The sequence below is a fragment of the Cherax quadricarinatus genome, chromosome 17, assembly GCF_038502225.1.
Source record: "Cherax quadricarinatus isolate ZL_2023a chromosome 17, ASM3850222v1, whole genome shotgun sequence".
Taxonomy (NCBI): Eukaryota; Metazoa; Arthropoda; class Malacostraca; order Decapoda; family Parastacidae; genus Cherax; species Cherax quadricarinatus.
This window is the reverse complement of record NC_091308.1, coordinates 23213090-23230536: the sequence shown is the minus strand read 5'-3', so window position 1 is coordinate 23230536 and position 17447 is coordinate 23213090. Positions and strand designations below refer to the sequence as shown.

The 17447-nt window shown below is 40.6% G+C and overlaps 1 protein-coding gene across 1 annotated transcript in view; it reads left to right on the top strand.

Moving 5' to 3' along the window:
* Impbeta11 (importin beta11) overlaps positions 1-17447 on the top strand; it is a 219058-nt gene that overhangs the window by 11862 nt on the left and 189749 nt on the right. Inside the window, exon 3 of the mRNA XM_070085867.1 lies at positions 6651-6902. Coding sequence (XP_069941968.1) covers positions 6651-6902 — 252 coding nt within the window. The remainder of the gene's footprint in view (positions 1-6650; positions 6903-17447) is intronic.

Below are 17447 nucleotides of genomic sequence, written 5' to 3'. Positions count from 1 at the left end.
GCGTGCGTGAGAGTGTTAGATAGGAGTGAATGGAGACGAATGGTACTTGGGACCTGACGATCTGTTGGAGTGTGAGCAGGGTAATATTTAGCGAAGGGATTCAGGGAAACCGGTTATTTTCATATAGTCGGACTTGAGTCCTGGAAATGGGAAGTACAATGCCTGCACTTTAAAGGAGGGGTTTGGGATATTGGCAGTTTTGAGGGATATGTTGTGTATCTTTATACATATATGCTTCTAAACTGTTGTATTCTGAGCATCTCTGCAAAAGCAGTGATAATGTGTGAGTGTGGTGAAAGTGTTGAATGATGAAAGTATTTTCTTTTTGAGGATTTTCTTTCTTTTTTGGGTCACCCTGCCTCGGTGGGAGACGGCTGACTTGCTGAAAGAAAAGAAAAGATGCAAAAGAAGAAAATTAAAAGTGAATACAGGAAAGAGTAAGGTTATGAGGATAACAAAAAGATTAGGTGATGAAAGATTGGATATCAGATTGGAGGGAGAGAGTATGGAGGAGGTGAATGTATTCAGATATTTGGGAATGGACGTGTCAGCGGATGGGTCTATGAAAGATGAGGTGAATCATATAATTGATGAGGGGAAAAGGGTGAGTGGTGCACTTAGGAGTCTGTGGAGACAAAGAACTTTGTCCTTGGAGGCAAAGAGGGGAATGTATGAGTATAGTTTTACCAACGCTCTTATATGGGTGTGAAGCATGGGTGATGAATGTTGCAGCGAGGAGAAGGCTGGAGGCAGTGGAGATGTCATGTCTGAGGGCAATGTGTGGTGTGAATATAATGCAGAGAATTCGTAGTTTGGAAGTTAGGAGGAGGTGCGGGATTACCAAAACTGTTGTCCAGAGGGCTGAGGAAGGGTTGCTGAGGTGGTTCGGACATGTAGAGAGAATGGAGTGAAACAGAATGACTTCAAGAGTGTATCAGTCTGTAGTGGAAGGAAGGCGGGGTAGGGGTTGGCCTAGGAAAGGTTAGAGGGAGGGGGTAAATGAGGTTTTGTGTGCGAGGGGCTTGGACTTCCAGCAGGCATGCGTGAGCGTGTTTGATAGGAGCAAATGGAGACAAATGGTTTTTAATACTTGACGTGCTGTTGGAGTGTGAGCAAAGTAACATTTATGAAAGGGTTCAGGGAAACCGGCAGGCTGGACTTGAGTCCTGGAGATGGAAAGTACAGTGCCTGCACTCTGAAGGAGGGGTGTTAATGTTGCAGTTTAAAAACTGTAGTGTAAAGCACCCTTCTGGCAAGACAGTGATGGAGTGAATGATGGTGAAAGTTTTTCTTTTTCGGGCTACCCTGCCTTGGTGGGAATCGGCCAGTGTGATTAAAAAAAAAAAAAAAAAAAAATTCGACTAATGGCTTTTGGGACCTGACGAGCTGTTGTAGTGTGAGCAGGTTAATACATGTATTTAGTGAAGGGATTCAAGGAAACTGGTTATTTTATATAGCCGGACTTGAGTCCTGGAAATGGTAAGTACAATGCCTGCACTTTAAAGGAGGGGTTCGGGATATTGGCAGTTTGGAGGGATATGTTGTGTATCTTAATATGTATATACTTCTAAATTGTTGCATTCTGAGCACCTCTGCAAAAACAGTGAGTATATGTGAGTAAGGTGAAAGTGTTGAATGATGATGAAAGTATTTTCTTTTTGGGGATTTTCTTTCTTTTTGGGTCACCCTGACTCGGTGGGAGACGTATAACTTGTTGTTAAAAAAAAATACATATATTTTTTTTAACAAGTCGGCCATCTCCCACTGAGGGAGGGTGACCCAAAAAGAAAGAAAATCCCCAAAAAGAAAATACTTTCATCATCATTCAACACTTTCACCTTACTCATACATAATCACTATCTTGGCAGAGGTGCCCAGATACAACAGTTTAGAAGCATTTATAAAGATGTATAACACCCCTCCCAACTGCCAATATCCCAAACCCCTCCTCTAAGGTGCAGGCATTGTGCCTCCCATTTCCAGTACTGAAGTCTGGCTATATTAAAATAACTGGTTTCCCTGAATCCCTTCACTAAATATTACCCTGCTCTCTCCAACAGCTCGTCAGATCCCAAAAACCATTAGTCTCCATTCACTCCTATCAAACACGCTCTCACATGTTTGCTGGAAGTCCAAGCCCCTTGCCCACAAAACCTCCTTTACCCCCTCTCTCCAACCTTTTTGAGGATGACCCCTCCCCCGCCTTCCTTTCCCTACAGATTTGTATGCTCTTTCATTCTACTTTGATCCATTCTCTCTAAATGGCCAAACCACCTTAACAACCCTGTTTCAGCCCTCTGATTGGTACTTTTATTAACTCCACACCTTCTCCTAATTTCCACACTCTGAATTCTTTGCATAACATTTACACCACACATTGCCCTTAGGCAGGGCATCTAAACTGCCTCCAACCGCCTCCTCGCTGCAGCATTTACAGCCCAAGCTCCACACCCATGTAAGAGTGTTGGTACCACTACATTTTCATTCATTCCCTTCTTTGCCTCCATAGATAATGTTTTTTTGTCTCCACATATACCTCAATGCACCACTCACCTTTTTTCCTTCATCAGTTCTGTGGTTAACCTCATCCTTCATAAACCCATCTGCTGCAATGTCAACTCCTAAATACAGTATCTGAAAATATTCACTTCTTCCACTCTCTCTCTCTAATGTGATATCCAATTTTTCTTTATCTAAATCATTTAATACCCTCATCACCTTAGTCTTGCCTGTGTTCACTTTCAACTTTCTACCTTTACACACCCTCCCAAACTCGTCCACTAAGCATTGCAACTTTTCTTTAGAATCTTCCATAAGCACAGTATCTTCAGCAAACAGTAAGTGTCAACTCCCATTTTGCATTTGATTCCCCATAATTTAATCCCACCCCTCTCCCCAACACCCAAGTATTTACTTCTTTTACAACCCCATCTATAAATATATTAAACAACCATGGTGACATTACACATCCCTGTCTAAGACCTACTTTTACTGGGAAGTAATCTCCTTCTCTTCTACACACCCTAATCTGAGTATCACTATCCTCATAAAAACTCATTACAGCATTTAGTAACTTACTACCTATTCCATATACTTGCAACATCTGCCACATTGCTCCCGTATCCACTCATTCATATGCCTTTTCTAAATCCATAAATGCAATGGAAAAGCTCCCTACCTTTATCTAAATACTGTTCACGTATATGCTTCAATGTAAACACTTGATCAGCACACCCCCTACCCACTCTAAAGCCTCTGATTCTTTCAATAATAACCCTACCGTACACTTTTCCTGGCACACTTGGTTAACTTCTTTGTTCTTTCAAAAAACTGGCCGTATCCCACTGAGGCATGGTTGCCCAAGAAGAAAAACAGAAGTTTCTCTTTTTAAATTTAGTTATGTATACAGGAGGAGTTACTAGTCCCTTGCTCCTGGCATTTTAGTCGCCTTATGCGACATGCATGGCTTATGGAGGAGGAATTCTGTTCCACCACCCATGGAAAACTCGTTAACTTGTTTCCCTGTAATTTTCACAATCTTTTTGTCCCTCTTCCCTTTTATATAAAGGATCTATACATGCTCTCTGCCAATCCCTAGGTGCCTTCCCCTCTTTCATACATTTATTAAACAAAAATTACCAGGTACAACACTATAACCCCCCTGCTTTTAACATTTCTGTCATAGTCCTGTCAGCTCCATCTTCCCAGTATCTCGTCCTCCCATTTAATAACTCCCTTCTTTTGTTTAAACCGTTCAGCCTGTTTGTTCCCTAGGCTTTAAGCTTATTAATCTTGCTTCAAAATTTTTTCTTATTCTCAACTAAATTTGTTGACAGAACTTCACCCACTCTCATTTGCTCTCCTTTTCCATTCCCTCACCACTCTTAACATCTTTTACTTTCCATTTACAGTGGATCCCCGGTATTTGATGGCATTGGCATTCGATAAATCCGGTATTCGATGCATTTTAACGCAAAAATTTCGCCTCGGTATCCGATCGAAAACCCAGTATTCGATGTGATTCGTACGAGACGTGTTCACATGTGGCCTGAACTGCCCCGTGTGTGCCAGTGTTTACAAGCCAGCCAGTGTGCGCACATCTAAGGATACATTCGGTACATTCCATATTATCACTGTTTTTGGTGCTTGTTTCTGCAAAATAAGTCACCATGGGCCCCAAGAAAGCTGGTCAGGTTGTATAGTAAACCCCAATCAACCATCTCTACTATAGTGACCAGGAAAACAGCAATCAAGGAAGCTGTTCTTGCAAAAGGTGCAACTGTGATTACGAAACAGTGACCGCAAGTGTTAGAAAATGTTGAGAGACTGTTATTGGTGTGGATGAATGAAAAACGGATAGCAGGAGATAGCATCTCTCAAGCAATCATTTGTGAAAAGGCTAGGCAGTTGCATGACGATTTGGTAAAGAAATTGCCTGCAACTAGTGCTGATGTGAGTGAATTTAAGGCCAGCAGAGGTTGGTTTGGGAGATGTAAGAATCATAGTGGCATACATAGTGTGATTAGGCATGGTATGGCTGCCAGTTCGGACCAAAAAGCGGCTGAAAAATATGTGAAGGAATTCAAGGATTATATAGACAGTGAAGAATTTAAACCTGAACAAGTGTTTAATTGTGACAAAACAGGCATGTTTTGGAAGAAGATGCCAAGCAGGACCTACATTACTCAGGAGGAAAAGGCACTCCCAGGACATAAGCCTATGAAAGACAGGCTTACTCTGTTGATGTGTTCCAATGCTAGTGGTGATTGCAAAGTGAAGCCTTTATTGGTGTATCACTCTGAAACTCCCAGAGTGTTCAGGAAAAACAGTGTCCTCAAGGCTAATTTGTGTGTGCTGTGGAGGGAAACAGTAAGGCATGGGCCACTTGTGACTTTTTCTATGACTGGTTACACCATGCATTTGCCCCAACTGTGAAAAATTACCTAATTGAAAAGAAATTAGACTTTAAGTGCCTCCTGGTATTAGACAATGCCCCTGGTCATCCTACAGACTTGGCTGAGCGACTTTCTGGGGACATGAGCTTCATTAAGGTCAAGTTTTTGCCTCCTAATACCACTCCTCTCCTGCAGCCCATGGACCAGCAGGTCATTTCAAACTTCAAGAAACTGGACACAAAAGCTATGTTTCAAAAGTGCTTTGTAGTAACCACAGAAACTTGACTGACTCTAAAAAGAGTTTTGGAAGGATCACTTTAATATCCTCAATTGTATAAACCTTATAGGTAAGGCTTGGGAGGGAGTGATTAAGAGGACCTTGAACTCTGCTTGGAAAAAAACTGTGGCCAGAATGTGTACACAAAAGGGATTTTGAAGGATTTGAGGCTAACCCTGAGAAGCCTATGCCAGTTGAGGAATCCATTGTGGCATTGGGGAAGTCCTTGGGGTTGGAGGTTAGTGGGCAGGATGTGGAAGAGTTGAAGGAGGACAATGACAAACTAACCACTGATGAGCTGCTAGATCATCTTCAACAGCAAGAGGCCAGACCTGAGGAAACTGCTTTGGAGGAGGGGATAGAGATATTGAAGAAGTTGCCTACTTCAAAGATTAAGGAAATGTGTGCAATGTGGCTTAAAGTGCAAACCTTTTTTGATGACAATCACCCTAACACAGCTATTGCAAGCCATGCTGGTGACTATTACACTGACAATGTTGTGAAACACTTTAGGAATGTCATAAAGAAACGGGAGGTACAGGCCTCTATGGACAGATATGTTGTGCGACGGACGTCCAGTGACTTTCAAGCTGGTTCTAGTGGCATTAAAAGAAGGGAAGTAACCCCGGAAAAGGACTTGGTACCTCAAGTCCTAATGGAAGGGGATTCCCCTTCTAAACAGTAACAACTTTGACACTCCCCTCCTCCCATCCCATCAATCATCACCAGATCTTCATTATAGGTAAGTGTCAATTATTCTATTGTTATTATTCTATTGTTAACTTAATATTTCATTTGGTAAATTTTTTTTTTCATGCTTTTGGGTGTCTTGCACGGATTAATTTGATTTCCATTATTTCTTGTGGGGAAAATTGATTCGCTTTTCGATATTTTCGGTATTCGATGAGCTCTCAGGAACGGATTAATGTCGAATACTTGGGGTCCACTGTACTCCACCCTCCTTATCACTTCTGCTTTGTAAAAATCTTTTATGCTAACCTTTTCTCTTTTACACTTCCTTTTCCTTGTCATCCCACCAATTGCTCCTCTTCCCTCCAGCACCCACCATCCTGTTTAACTTTTTTGTGGAAGCTGAATAGCCTTGCAGATTAAAGTGTTTTGTAAGTCCTCCCACCATATTATAAATGTTGCACCACGAGGATGGAGGAATTACGTAGAACTAGACTTGATGCCACACTTGTCAGGCACTCTAGTACAAGTAGGATATGTTACTGCTTCACCACTGGACGTGAAACTACCATATTCTAACTAGATCCTGAACGATTTCTACCTTATTGTTGCATGTACATTAATTTGAAATTTCACTTTGTATTGACAGATTTTTGCTCCTATGGTTTACTTAAAAAATTTCCTCCCTCTGCGTGCTGCAAACCACCTTGTGGTTACTTATTCTGTTATTAAAGATTTTGTGATAGAATAAACAATTTGCAAAAATGTATAATTTACCATTTTTTCAGACACAGATTAGATGTGGTCTTCTTCATAATCTGCGAGAACCTGTCCCACAAGTGGCTATACAGCTTGCCGTACTTATAGCCAAGATTGCTCGTGTGGATTGTCCCCGAGAATGGCCAGATCTTCTTCCTGCTCTCTTTGAGGCTGTTAAGAGCAATGATCAGCTTGTTCAGCATCGCACTCTTCTTACTTTGCATCATGTTATCAAACAACTGGCATCTAAGAGATTGGCAGCTGACAGGCGTACCTTTCAGGTATAGTAAAATTGAAAAAGAAATTGTTTGTTGGGATCTCTTTCTCTGTAATTTCTTAACCCTTTCTGGGCTGAGACCCCTGATCTCAGACTTGCTCTCAGGGTTGAAGAATTGAAAAAAAAAAAAAATGAAGTGATAGAGAATCTTTTTTTTCTAAAGGCAATGAAACCAAAAGTACAAAATTTGATGGGAATCTTAGAGAATTATGCTCTTGCAAAGTTAGCAGCCTTGACAACTGTTTTTATACATCATCAATTTTGCCCACTTTGCACTACATTCTTAGCCATTTCCATCATTCCAGTTGACCAAACTCGTAGCTATTTCATTAATATTCCTTCTATTCTGTCGACTGAGTACAAGAAACCACCACTTTTTTTTTTTTTTTTTTTTTTTTTTTTTAAACACTTCTGCCATTTCCCACCAAGGCAAGGTGACCCAAAAGAAAGACAAACCCAAAATGAAAGAAAGAACTTTCATTATCATTCAACACTTTCACCATCGCTCATACATAATCACCGTCTTTGCAGAGGTGCCCAGATATGACAGTTTAGTCACCCCAAACTGCCAATATCCCAAACCCCTCCTTTAAAGTGCAAGCATTGTACTTCCCATTTCTAGGACTCAAATCTGGACTTGAGTCCTGGAGATGGGAAGTACAGTGCCTGCACTCTGAAGGAGGGGTGTTAATGTTGCAGTTTAAAAACTGTAGTGTAAAGCACCCTTCTGGCAAGACAGTGATGGAGTGAATGATGGTGAAAGTTTTTCTTTTTCGGGCCACCCTGCCTTGGTGGGAATCGGCCAGTGTGATAATAAAAAAAAAAAATCCGGCTAACCAGTTTCCCTGAATCCCTTCACAAAATATTACCTTGCACACACTCCAGCAGCTCGTCAGGTCCCAAAAAAACATTTGTCTCCATTCACTCCTATCTAACACACTCATGCGTGCTTGCTGAAAATCAAAGCCCCTTGCCCACAAAACCTTTATCCCCTCCCTCCCTCCCAACCTTTTCGAGGATGACCCCTACTCCACCTTCCTTCCGCTACAGATTTACACGCTCTCCAAGTCGTCCTGCTTTGTTCCCTTCCTTCTAAATGATCAAACCACCTCAACAACCTACACACCTTAACCTGAGCCTCACTATTCTCATAAAAACTCTTTACAGCATTTAGTAGCTTACTACTTATTCCATACACTTACAACATCTGCCACATTGCTCCCCTATCCACTCTACCATGTGCCTTTTCTAAATCCATAAATCCATGGATGCATACTTATTCCTCTGTAATTTTTAGATTCTCTTGTCCCCTTCCTTTTATATAAAGTAACTATACACACACACTGCCAGTCCCTTGGTACCTTCTCCACTTTCGTGCATTTATTAAACAAAAGTACCAACCACTCCAAAACTATATCCCCACCTGTTTTTAACCCTTTGAGGGTCCATCCTGTAGTTCTAAGGCTTTGAAGTTGGGGTTCAAGCCGTAGAACTACATTGTGCTCAACTCACTCAGGAAAGCTGCAAGTGCTAAATTTGGACCTAGATATGAGAGAATGCATCAATGTGGGAAGTGTGCACCATATAAAACAAATCCTGCAATCGTGTTTTTGGATTAAAACAGTGACTTTGCGATGTATTTTCATGTGGTTTTTAGTTGTATTCACGGTTTCTTGGTCTCATTTGATAGAATGGAAGATATATTTCAGAATAAAGATGATTTTGATTGATTTTAGTACTCAAAATAGCTTGAAATTGAGCTTAAAGTAGCAGAAATTATTCATTTTTTACCATTGTTCAAGAGTACTCAAATCACATCATGTATCCAATACACATGAACTAGAGGGTCTAATGTGCATTCACAAATGCGGTGATATTGCATAACGGTCTTGCATAACAGTAGATCTTCTATTTTTTTGGTGTGAATAAAAATTCTTAATGTGAAAGAAAATGGAATTCATGTGTAAAGCCTGGAAACATAACTAATATAGAGAGAAAATGTTTTATTGCCAGAAATGCCTGCATTGTTGATTCTGGACCCTGTTTTGAAATTGGAATATTTTGAACCTTGTGTGAGATTCGCCAAATTACCAGTTTCCGATCACTTTATTGGATAGTTGAAATAGTTGACTGGGTGATTTCTTGTGCTCGGTAGATAAAATGGAACATATACTAGTGATATAGCTGAGAATAGTTGTCTAATGGAACACTGTAATTGACTGAAAATAGGACTCAAAGTGAACAAAATCATCAATGCGTAAATATCAGACAGCAAAATTTGTGAGTGTCGTTTCATTAATTTTTGATCAGATTTCATATGGGTGTGAAGCGTGGGTGATGAATGTTGCAGCGAGGAGAAGGCTGGAGGCAGTGGAGATGTCATGTCTGAGGGCAATGTGTGGTGTGAATATAATGCAGAGAATTCGTAGTTTGGAAGTTAGGAGGAGGTGCGGGATTACCAAAACTGTTGTCCAGAGGGCTGAGGAAGGGTTGTTGAGGTGGTTCGGACATGTAGAGAGAATGGAGCGAAACAGAATGACTTCAAGAGTGTATCAGTCTGTAGTGGAAGGAAGGCGGGGTAGGGGTCGGCCTAGGAAGGGTTGGAGGGAGGGGGTAAAGGAGGTTTTGTGTGCGAGGGGCTTGGACTTCCAGCAGGCATGCGTGAGCGTGTTTGATAGGAGTGAATGGAGACAAATGGTTTTTAATACTTGACGTGCTGTTGGAGTGTGAGCAAAGTAACATTTATGAAGGGATTCAGGGAAACCGGCAGGCCGGACTTGAGTCCTGGAGATGGGAAGTACAGTGCCTGCACTCTGAAGGAGGGGTGTTAATGTTGCAGTTTAAAAACTGTAGTGTAAAGCACCCTTCTGGCAAGACAGTGATGGAGTGAATGATGGTGAAAGTTTTTCTTTTTCGGGCCACCCTGCCTTGGTGGGAATCGGCCGGTGTGAAAAAAAAAAAAAAATTCATACTTTGTTTTATTACCTTCAGAAAAAGATTCTCTACCATTTCATAAGAAAAATCTTTTTTTTTTTTTTAAATTCTTGGACCCTGTGGGGAATTTTCATTCTACCCAGTGCATCAAATACCTCCCCACACTCACATCTGGCTCCTCATCACTCCTAAAAGATATTATACCTCCCTGGTTAATGCATGAAATTTCTGCCTCCCTCTCTTGATTAACATTTAACAGTTCATCAAAATATTCCTACCCTCTTCACAGTATCTCCAACTCCCCATCTACTAATTCCCCTATTCTGTTTTTCACTCTCAAATTCATTTGTTCCCTAGGCTTTCTTAACCTATTTATCTCTAAATTTTTTTCTTATTTTCAGCAAAACTTGTTGAAAGCACCTCACCCACTTGTATCATTTGCTCTCCTTTTGCATTCCCTCAAAACACTCTTCACGTCTTTTACTCTCCATTCTCCACCCTTCTTGTATCATTTCTACTTGGTAAAAATCTCTCATAAGTGATCTTTTTCTCTGTTATCACACTCTTTACCTCATCATTCCACCAGTCACCCCCTCTTTTCTCCTGCACCCACCCTCCTATAGCCACAAACTTCTGCCCTGCATTCTAACACTGCATTTTTAAAACTATCCCACCCCTCTTCAACCCTGCACTACTTACACTAGCCCACCTTTCTCCCATTAGTTGCTTTTATCTCACCCTAACTTTCTCCTCCCTTAGTTTATAAACTTTCACTTTTCCTTTTGCTCCATCTACCTCTTATTCTAACTGTATCCACAACTAATGATTTGATATCTGTTGCCCCTCTATGAACATGCAAATCCTGAAGTCTGCCCAACAACCTTTTATCCACCGATACATAATCTAACAAACTACATACTTTCATTACATGCTTTATCATATTTTGTATAATTATTTATCCTCTTTTTCTTATTACCAAACCTCTTTGTATACATCAATTAAAATCTACCCCCTCTCCATTTTCATTTACCCCTGACACCCCAAACTAACCTACTACTACCACAACAGTTTTACCCACTTCAGCATTTAGGTCTCCCCCTACAAGTACTGCTCACTTGGTTCAGAAGTTCCCAAGCACTCAGCATCTCCCAAAATCTCTCTCCTCTACACTTTTCTTCTCCAGGTGTATAAACACTTTAGATGTATAAACTCTTCACATCCGACCCTTATTTTACTCCATGTAATCCTTTTATATTCCCTCTTTTTCTGCCATAACTGGTCCTGCAACATTGTTGCTACTCCTTCCTTACCTCTAACTCTATTAGTAAACCCTGAAACTCTCCTACCCCCTTCAACTTTGTTTCACTTAGAGCCAGGACATCAGCTTCTTTTCATTCATAACATCCACAATCATCTTATCATCCACACATTCAGACATCGCAGCTTAAAGGTTTTATTTTTATTTTTAGTTAGCTATATGGGAAAAGGGGTTTACTAGTTCATTGCTCCTGGCATTTTAGTTTACTTTTACAACACACATGGCTTACGGAGGAAAGGTTCTTATTTCACTTCCCCATGGATATGAAAGGAAAAATTAGAACAAGAACTATTAAGAAAAAATCTAAAAACTCAGCTGAGTGTGTATACATCTATGTATATGCATGTGTAGTGTCACCGAAGTGCAAGTGAAAATAGCAAGATATATCTGTTATCTTGTGTGTTTTAGACGGAAAAAATACACCAACACTCCTACCATCGTTTAAAACAAATACTGGCCGATTCCCACCAAGGCAGGGTGACCCGAAAAAGAAAAACTCTCACCATCATTCACTCCATCACTGTCTTGCCAGAAGGGTGCTTTACACTACAGTTTTTAAACTGCAATATTAACACCCCTCCTTCAGAGTGCAGGCACTGTACTTCCCATCTCCAGGGCTCAAGTCCGGCCTGCCGGTTTCCCTGAATCCCTTCATAAATGTTACTTTGCTCACACTCCAACAGCACGTCAAGTATTAAAAACCATTTGTCTCCATTCACTCCTATCAAACACGCTCACGCATGCCTGCTGGAAGTCCAAGCCCCTCGCACACAAAACCTCCTTTACCCCCCTCCCTCCAACCTTTCCTAGGCCGACCCCTACCCCGCCTTCCTTCCACTACAGACTGATACACTCTTGAAGTCACTCTGTTTTGCTACATTCTTTCTACATGTCCGAACCACCTCAACAACCCTTCCTCAGCCCTCTGGACAACAGTTTTGGTAATCCCGCACCTCCTCCTAACTTCCAAACTACGAATTCTCTGCATTATATTCACACCACACATTGCCCTCAGACATGACATCTCCACTGCCTCCAGCCTTCTCCTCGCTGCAACATTCATCACCCATGCTTCACACCCATATAAGAGCGTTGGTAAAACTATACCCTCATACATTCCCCTCTTTGCCTCCAAGGACAAAGTTGTCTCCACAGACTCCTAACTGCACCACTCACCCTTTTCCCCTCATCAATTCTATGATTCACCTCATCTTTCATAGACCCATCTGCTGACACGTCCACTCCCAAATATCTGAATACATTCACCTCCTCCATACTCTCTCCCTCCAATCTGATATCCAATCTTTCATCACCTAATCTTTTTGTTATCCTCATAACCTTACTCTTTCCTGTATTCACTTTTAATTTTCTTCTTTTGCACACCCTACCAAATTCATCCACCAATCTCTGCAACTTCTCTTCAGAATCTCCCAAGAGCACGGTGTCATCAGCAAAGAGCAACTGTGACAACTCCCACTTTGTGTCTTAAACTCATTTGGCAGGACAGTAGTACCACTGTGGGTGGTTGCTGTCTACCAACCTACTACTTGAGACAAATAGGTTAAGAAAGCCCTGGAACAAATAGATTTGACATTTAAAAACAGAATAGAGTTAGTAGATGGGGAGTTGGAGGTATTGGAAAGATGGTAGGAATATTCTAAGAAACTGTTAAATGTTGATGAAGAGAGGGAGGCAGTAATTTCATCCATTGGCCAGGGAGGTATAACATCTTTTAGGAATGAAGAACTGAATGTGAGAGTACTTTTGTTCAATAACTGTATGAAAGTGAGGGAGGTACCTAGTGACTGGCAGTGTGTGCATAGTTCCTATATATAAAGGGATGGGGGACAAAGGAGATAGCAAACTTAATCCCTATAATTTTTACAGGGTATACCAGGTAAAATGTATGGTAGGGCTATTACTGAAAAAATTGGAGGCAAATGGAAAGCAGGATTGCAGATGAACAAGGAGGCTGTAGAACGGTAAGGGATGTATAGACCAAGTGTTTACATTGAAGTATATAAGTGAACAGTATTTAGATAAAGGTAGGGAAGTTTTCATTACATTTATGGATTTAGAAAAGTTGTGTCATTGGATACGGAAGCAATGTGGCAGATGTTGCAAGTGTATGGAATAGGTAGTATGTTACTAAATGATGTCAAGTCTCTTTGAGGATAGTGAGGCTTGGCTTAGGGTGTGTAAGAAATTTTAATGAAAATAAGAAAAAATTTTGGAGTGAGTTAAACAAGTTAAGAAAGCCTAGGGAAAATATGGATTTGTCAGTTAAAAACAGAGTAGGGGAGTTAGTAGATGGGGAGATGGAGGTATTGGGTAGATGGCGAGAATATTTTGAGGAACTTTTAAATGTTAAGGAAGAAACAGAGGCAGTAATTTCATGCACTGGTCAGGGAGGTATACCATCTTTTAGGAGTGAAGAAGAGCAGAATGTAAGTGTGGGGGAGGTATGTGAGGCATTACGTAAAATGAAAGGGGGTAAAGCAGCTGGAACTGATGGGATCATGACAGAAATGTTAAAAGCAGGGGGGGATATAGTGTTGGAGTGGTTGGTACTTTTGTTTAATAAATGTATGAAAGAGGGGAAGGTACCTAGGGATTGGCAGAGAGCATGTATAGTCCCTTTATATAAAGGGAAAGGGGACAAGAGAGACTGTAAAAATTATAGAGGAATAAGCTTACTGAGTATACCAGGAAAAGTGTACGGTAGGGTTATAATTGAAAGAATTAAGAGGTAAGACAGAATGTAGGATTGCGGATGAGCAAGGAGGTTTTAGAGTGGGTAGGGGATGTGTAGATCAGGTGTTTACATTGAAGCATATATGTGAACAGTATTTAGATAAAGATAGGGAAGTTTTTATTGCATTTATGGATTTAGAAAAGGCATACGATAGAGTGGATAGAGGAGCAATGTGGCAGATGTTGCAAGTATATGGAATAGGTGGTAAGTTATTAAATGCTGTAAAGAGTTTTTATGAGGATAGTGAGGCTCAGGTTAGGGTGTGTAGAAGAGAGGGAGACTACTTCCCGGTAAAAGTAGGTCTTAGACAGGGATGTGTAATGTCACCATGGTTGTTTAATATATTTATAGATGGGGTTGTAAAGGAAGTAAATGCTAGGGTGTTTGGGAGAGGGGTGGGATTAAATTATGGGGAATCAAATTCAAAATGGGAATTGACACAGTTACTTTTTGCGGATGATACTGTGCTTATGGGAGATTCTAAAGAAAAATTGCAAAGGTTAGTGGATGAGTTTGGGAATGTGTGTAAAGGTAGAAAGTTGAAAGTGAACATAGAAAAGAGTAAGGTGATGAGGGTGTCAAATGATTTAGATAAAGAAAAATTGGATATCAAATTGGGGAGGAGGAGTATGGAAGAAGTGAATGTTTTCAGATACTTGGGAGTTGACGTGTCGGCGGATGGATTTATGAAGGATGAGGTTAATCATAGAATTGATGAGGGAAAAAAGGTGAGTGGTGCGTTGAGGTATATGTGGAGTCAAAAAACGTTATCTATGGAGGCAAAGAATGGAATGTATGAAAGTATAGTAGTACCAACACTCTTATATGGGTGTGAAGCTTGGGTGGTAAATGCAGCAGCGAGGAGACGGTTGGAGGCAGTGGAGATGTCCTGTTTAAGGGCAATGTGTGGTGTAAATATTATGCAGAAAATTCGGAGTGTGGAAATTAGGAGAAGGTGTGGAGTTAATAAAAGTATTAGTCAGAGGGCATAAGAGGGGTTGTTGAGGTGGTTTGGTCATTTAGAGAGAATGGATCAAAGTAGAATGACATGGAAAGCATATAAATCTATAGGGGAAGGAAGGCGGGGTAGGGGTCGTCCTCGAAAGGGTTGGAGAGAGGGGGTAAAGGAGGTTTTGTGGGTAAGGGGCTTGGACTTCCAGCAAGCGTGCGTGAGCGTGTTAGATAGGAGTGAATGGAGACGAATGGTACTTGGGACCTGACGATCTGTTGGAGTGTGAGCAGGGTAATATTTAGTGAAGGGATTCAGGGAAACCGGTTATTTTCATATAGTCGGACTTGAGTCCTGGAAATGGGAAGTACAATGCCTGCACTTTAAAGGAGGGGTTTGGGATATTGGCAGTTTGGAGGGATATGTTGTGTATCTTTATATGTGTATGCTTCTAGACTGTTGTATTCTGAGCACCTCTGCAAAAACAGTGATAATGTGCGAGTGTGGTGAAAGTGTTGAATGATGATGAAAGTATTTTCTTTTTGGGGATTTTCTTTCTTTTTTGGGTCACCCTGCCTCGGTGGGAGACGGCCGACTTGTTGAAAAAAAAAAAAAAAAAATATATATTATATATAATGTATATATATGTATATTATATATATAATGTATATATATATATAATCAAAATCATGTCTATTTCTGTAATATATCTTCCATTCTATCAAATGAGTCCAAAAAATTGAGAATACAACCATAAAAAAACATACGAAAATATACTGCAAAGAGACGGCTAATGGCTGAGAAGTGAACTCCCTTATTTATCGTCCATCTTTTTTATTTTTGTTGTACGTTAAGAAGCATCTTTCCATCATACATTGCCCAAGTTTCAGTGAGATAGCCTTACAAACAACCGGGAAAAGAACATTTACCAAAAATCATATATGGCAAGCCCAAGCCAGGTACTGGAAATAAGTCACTGTCTGACTTTTCTGGGTTATCCTAGGTTCTCTATACATACACTGCTATGTATTATAATCTATGTAACTGTATATGTGTATACCTGAATAAACTTATTTACTTCTAGTCTGTCAACTGAGTACAAGAAACCACCCATTCACTTATTTCAACTACCCAATAAAGTGGTCAGAAATTGGCAATTTGGTCAATTTCACACAAATTTCTACAGATGCCAATTTCAAAATAGGGTCCAGAATAAACAGTGCAAACATTCCTGGCACTAAAATAACATTTTCTCTGTTAATTAGTCATGGCTTCATGCCCCTCTCACATTACTCTTGCTTGCCATTTGGAATTTTTATTCACATAAAAATAGAAGATTTACTGTTATGCAGACTGCTGCATTATTGTAATAATTGTATAAATAATGTCAACCTGTTCTTGACTCCGTACTGGAATTTGTTTCGTAGGTATTGGACGATTACGTCATTTGTTTACTCTTGAGCTTCTCTAAAGAATAGAACATTTTCGCTACTGTGAGCGCAATTTCAAGGTACTTTTCATCATGAAAGCAATCAGTCATATCTATTTCTATAATATATCTTTCAGTCTATCAAATGAGACCGAAAAAATGAGAATATAACCACAAAAACCATACCAAAATATTCCGCTAAGCGGCCGCTAATGGCTGAGAAGTGAACTTCGCTATTTATGGTCTGATTCCTTTCATTTTTGGTGTACGTTAAGAAGTATCTTTCCATCATACATTGCCCAAGTTTCAATAAGATAACCCAACAAACAACTGAGAAAATAATAACAATAATAATTATCTTACTACACATACATGTACATGGTATACAGACCATAGCTGACATCATTGACGTAGTACTGTATAGAAAGCCGCTTGTTATGCAGATTATTTCAAGAAAATTAGGTCAAGTGTCCCAGGATAACACCCACACTAGTCGGCTAATACCTGTTATTGCTGTTCATACTGCTGAACAGCGGTTTAGTGCCGATGAAGCTAGGGTAGGTAGCAATGATACGGCCGTGGACTAGTTTGGCTTTAATTGGGTAGGAGTGAGTACACAACGGGCAGTGTGAGGGAGTGACCGCAAGCCAGTCCGTGGAGGGGGAGCACTTGTGTCTATCAAGTCGGTCGGCCTAGGAGTGAGGGCGGATGGGCTCAGCCTCCCACTGACCTGAGTGAGCCTACAGAGGGCAGCACCTAAATGCCGCGAAATATGAACTAGTCAGAGCAGACGGCTAGGCTGTGTGTTCTGACAGTACAGGCTGTCTACATACCCAGGTACCCATTTACTGTCTGGCAATTAGTGTTGTCGATCTTAATGTTAATTTGCGCAACTCCTGCTCTGCTACCAAACATAATATAGTAGGTTTTGCAAGTGTTAAGCATAATTTTATTGGCTGTCATCCAAGTCGATATTTTGATCAGTTCCTCGTTAACAATGGTGTTGAGGGTGGCAAGATTAGGGTGAGAGATGACATAAGTCGTGTCGTCAGCAAAGAGAATGGGGTTCAGGTGTTGGGATACGTTTGGAAGATCATTGATGTATATGAGGAAGAGCAGGGGACCAAGGACACTTCCTTGCGGAACTCCAGTATCAAGTGGCCG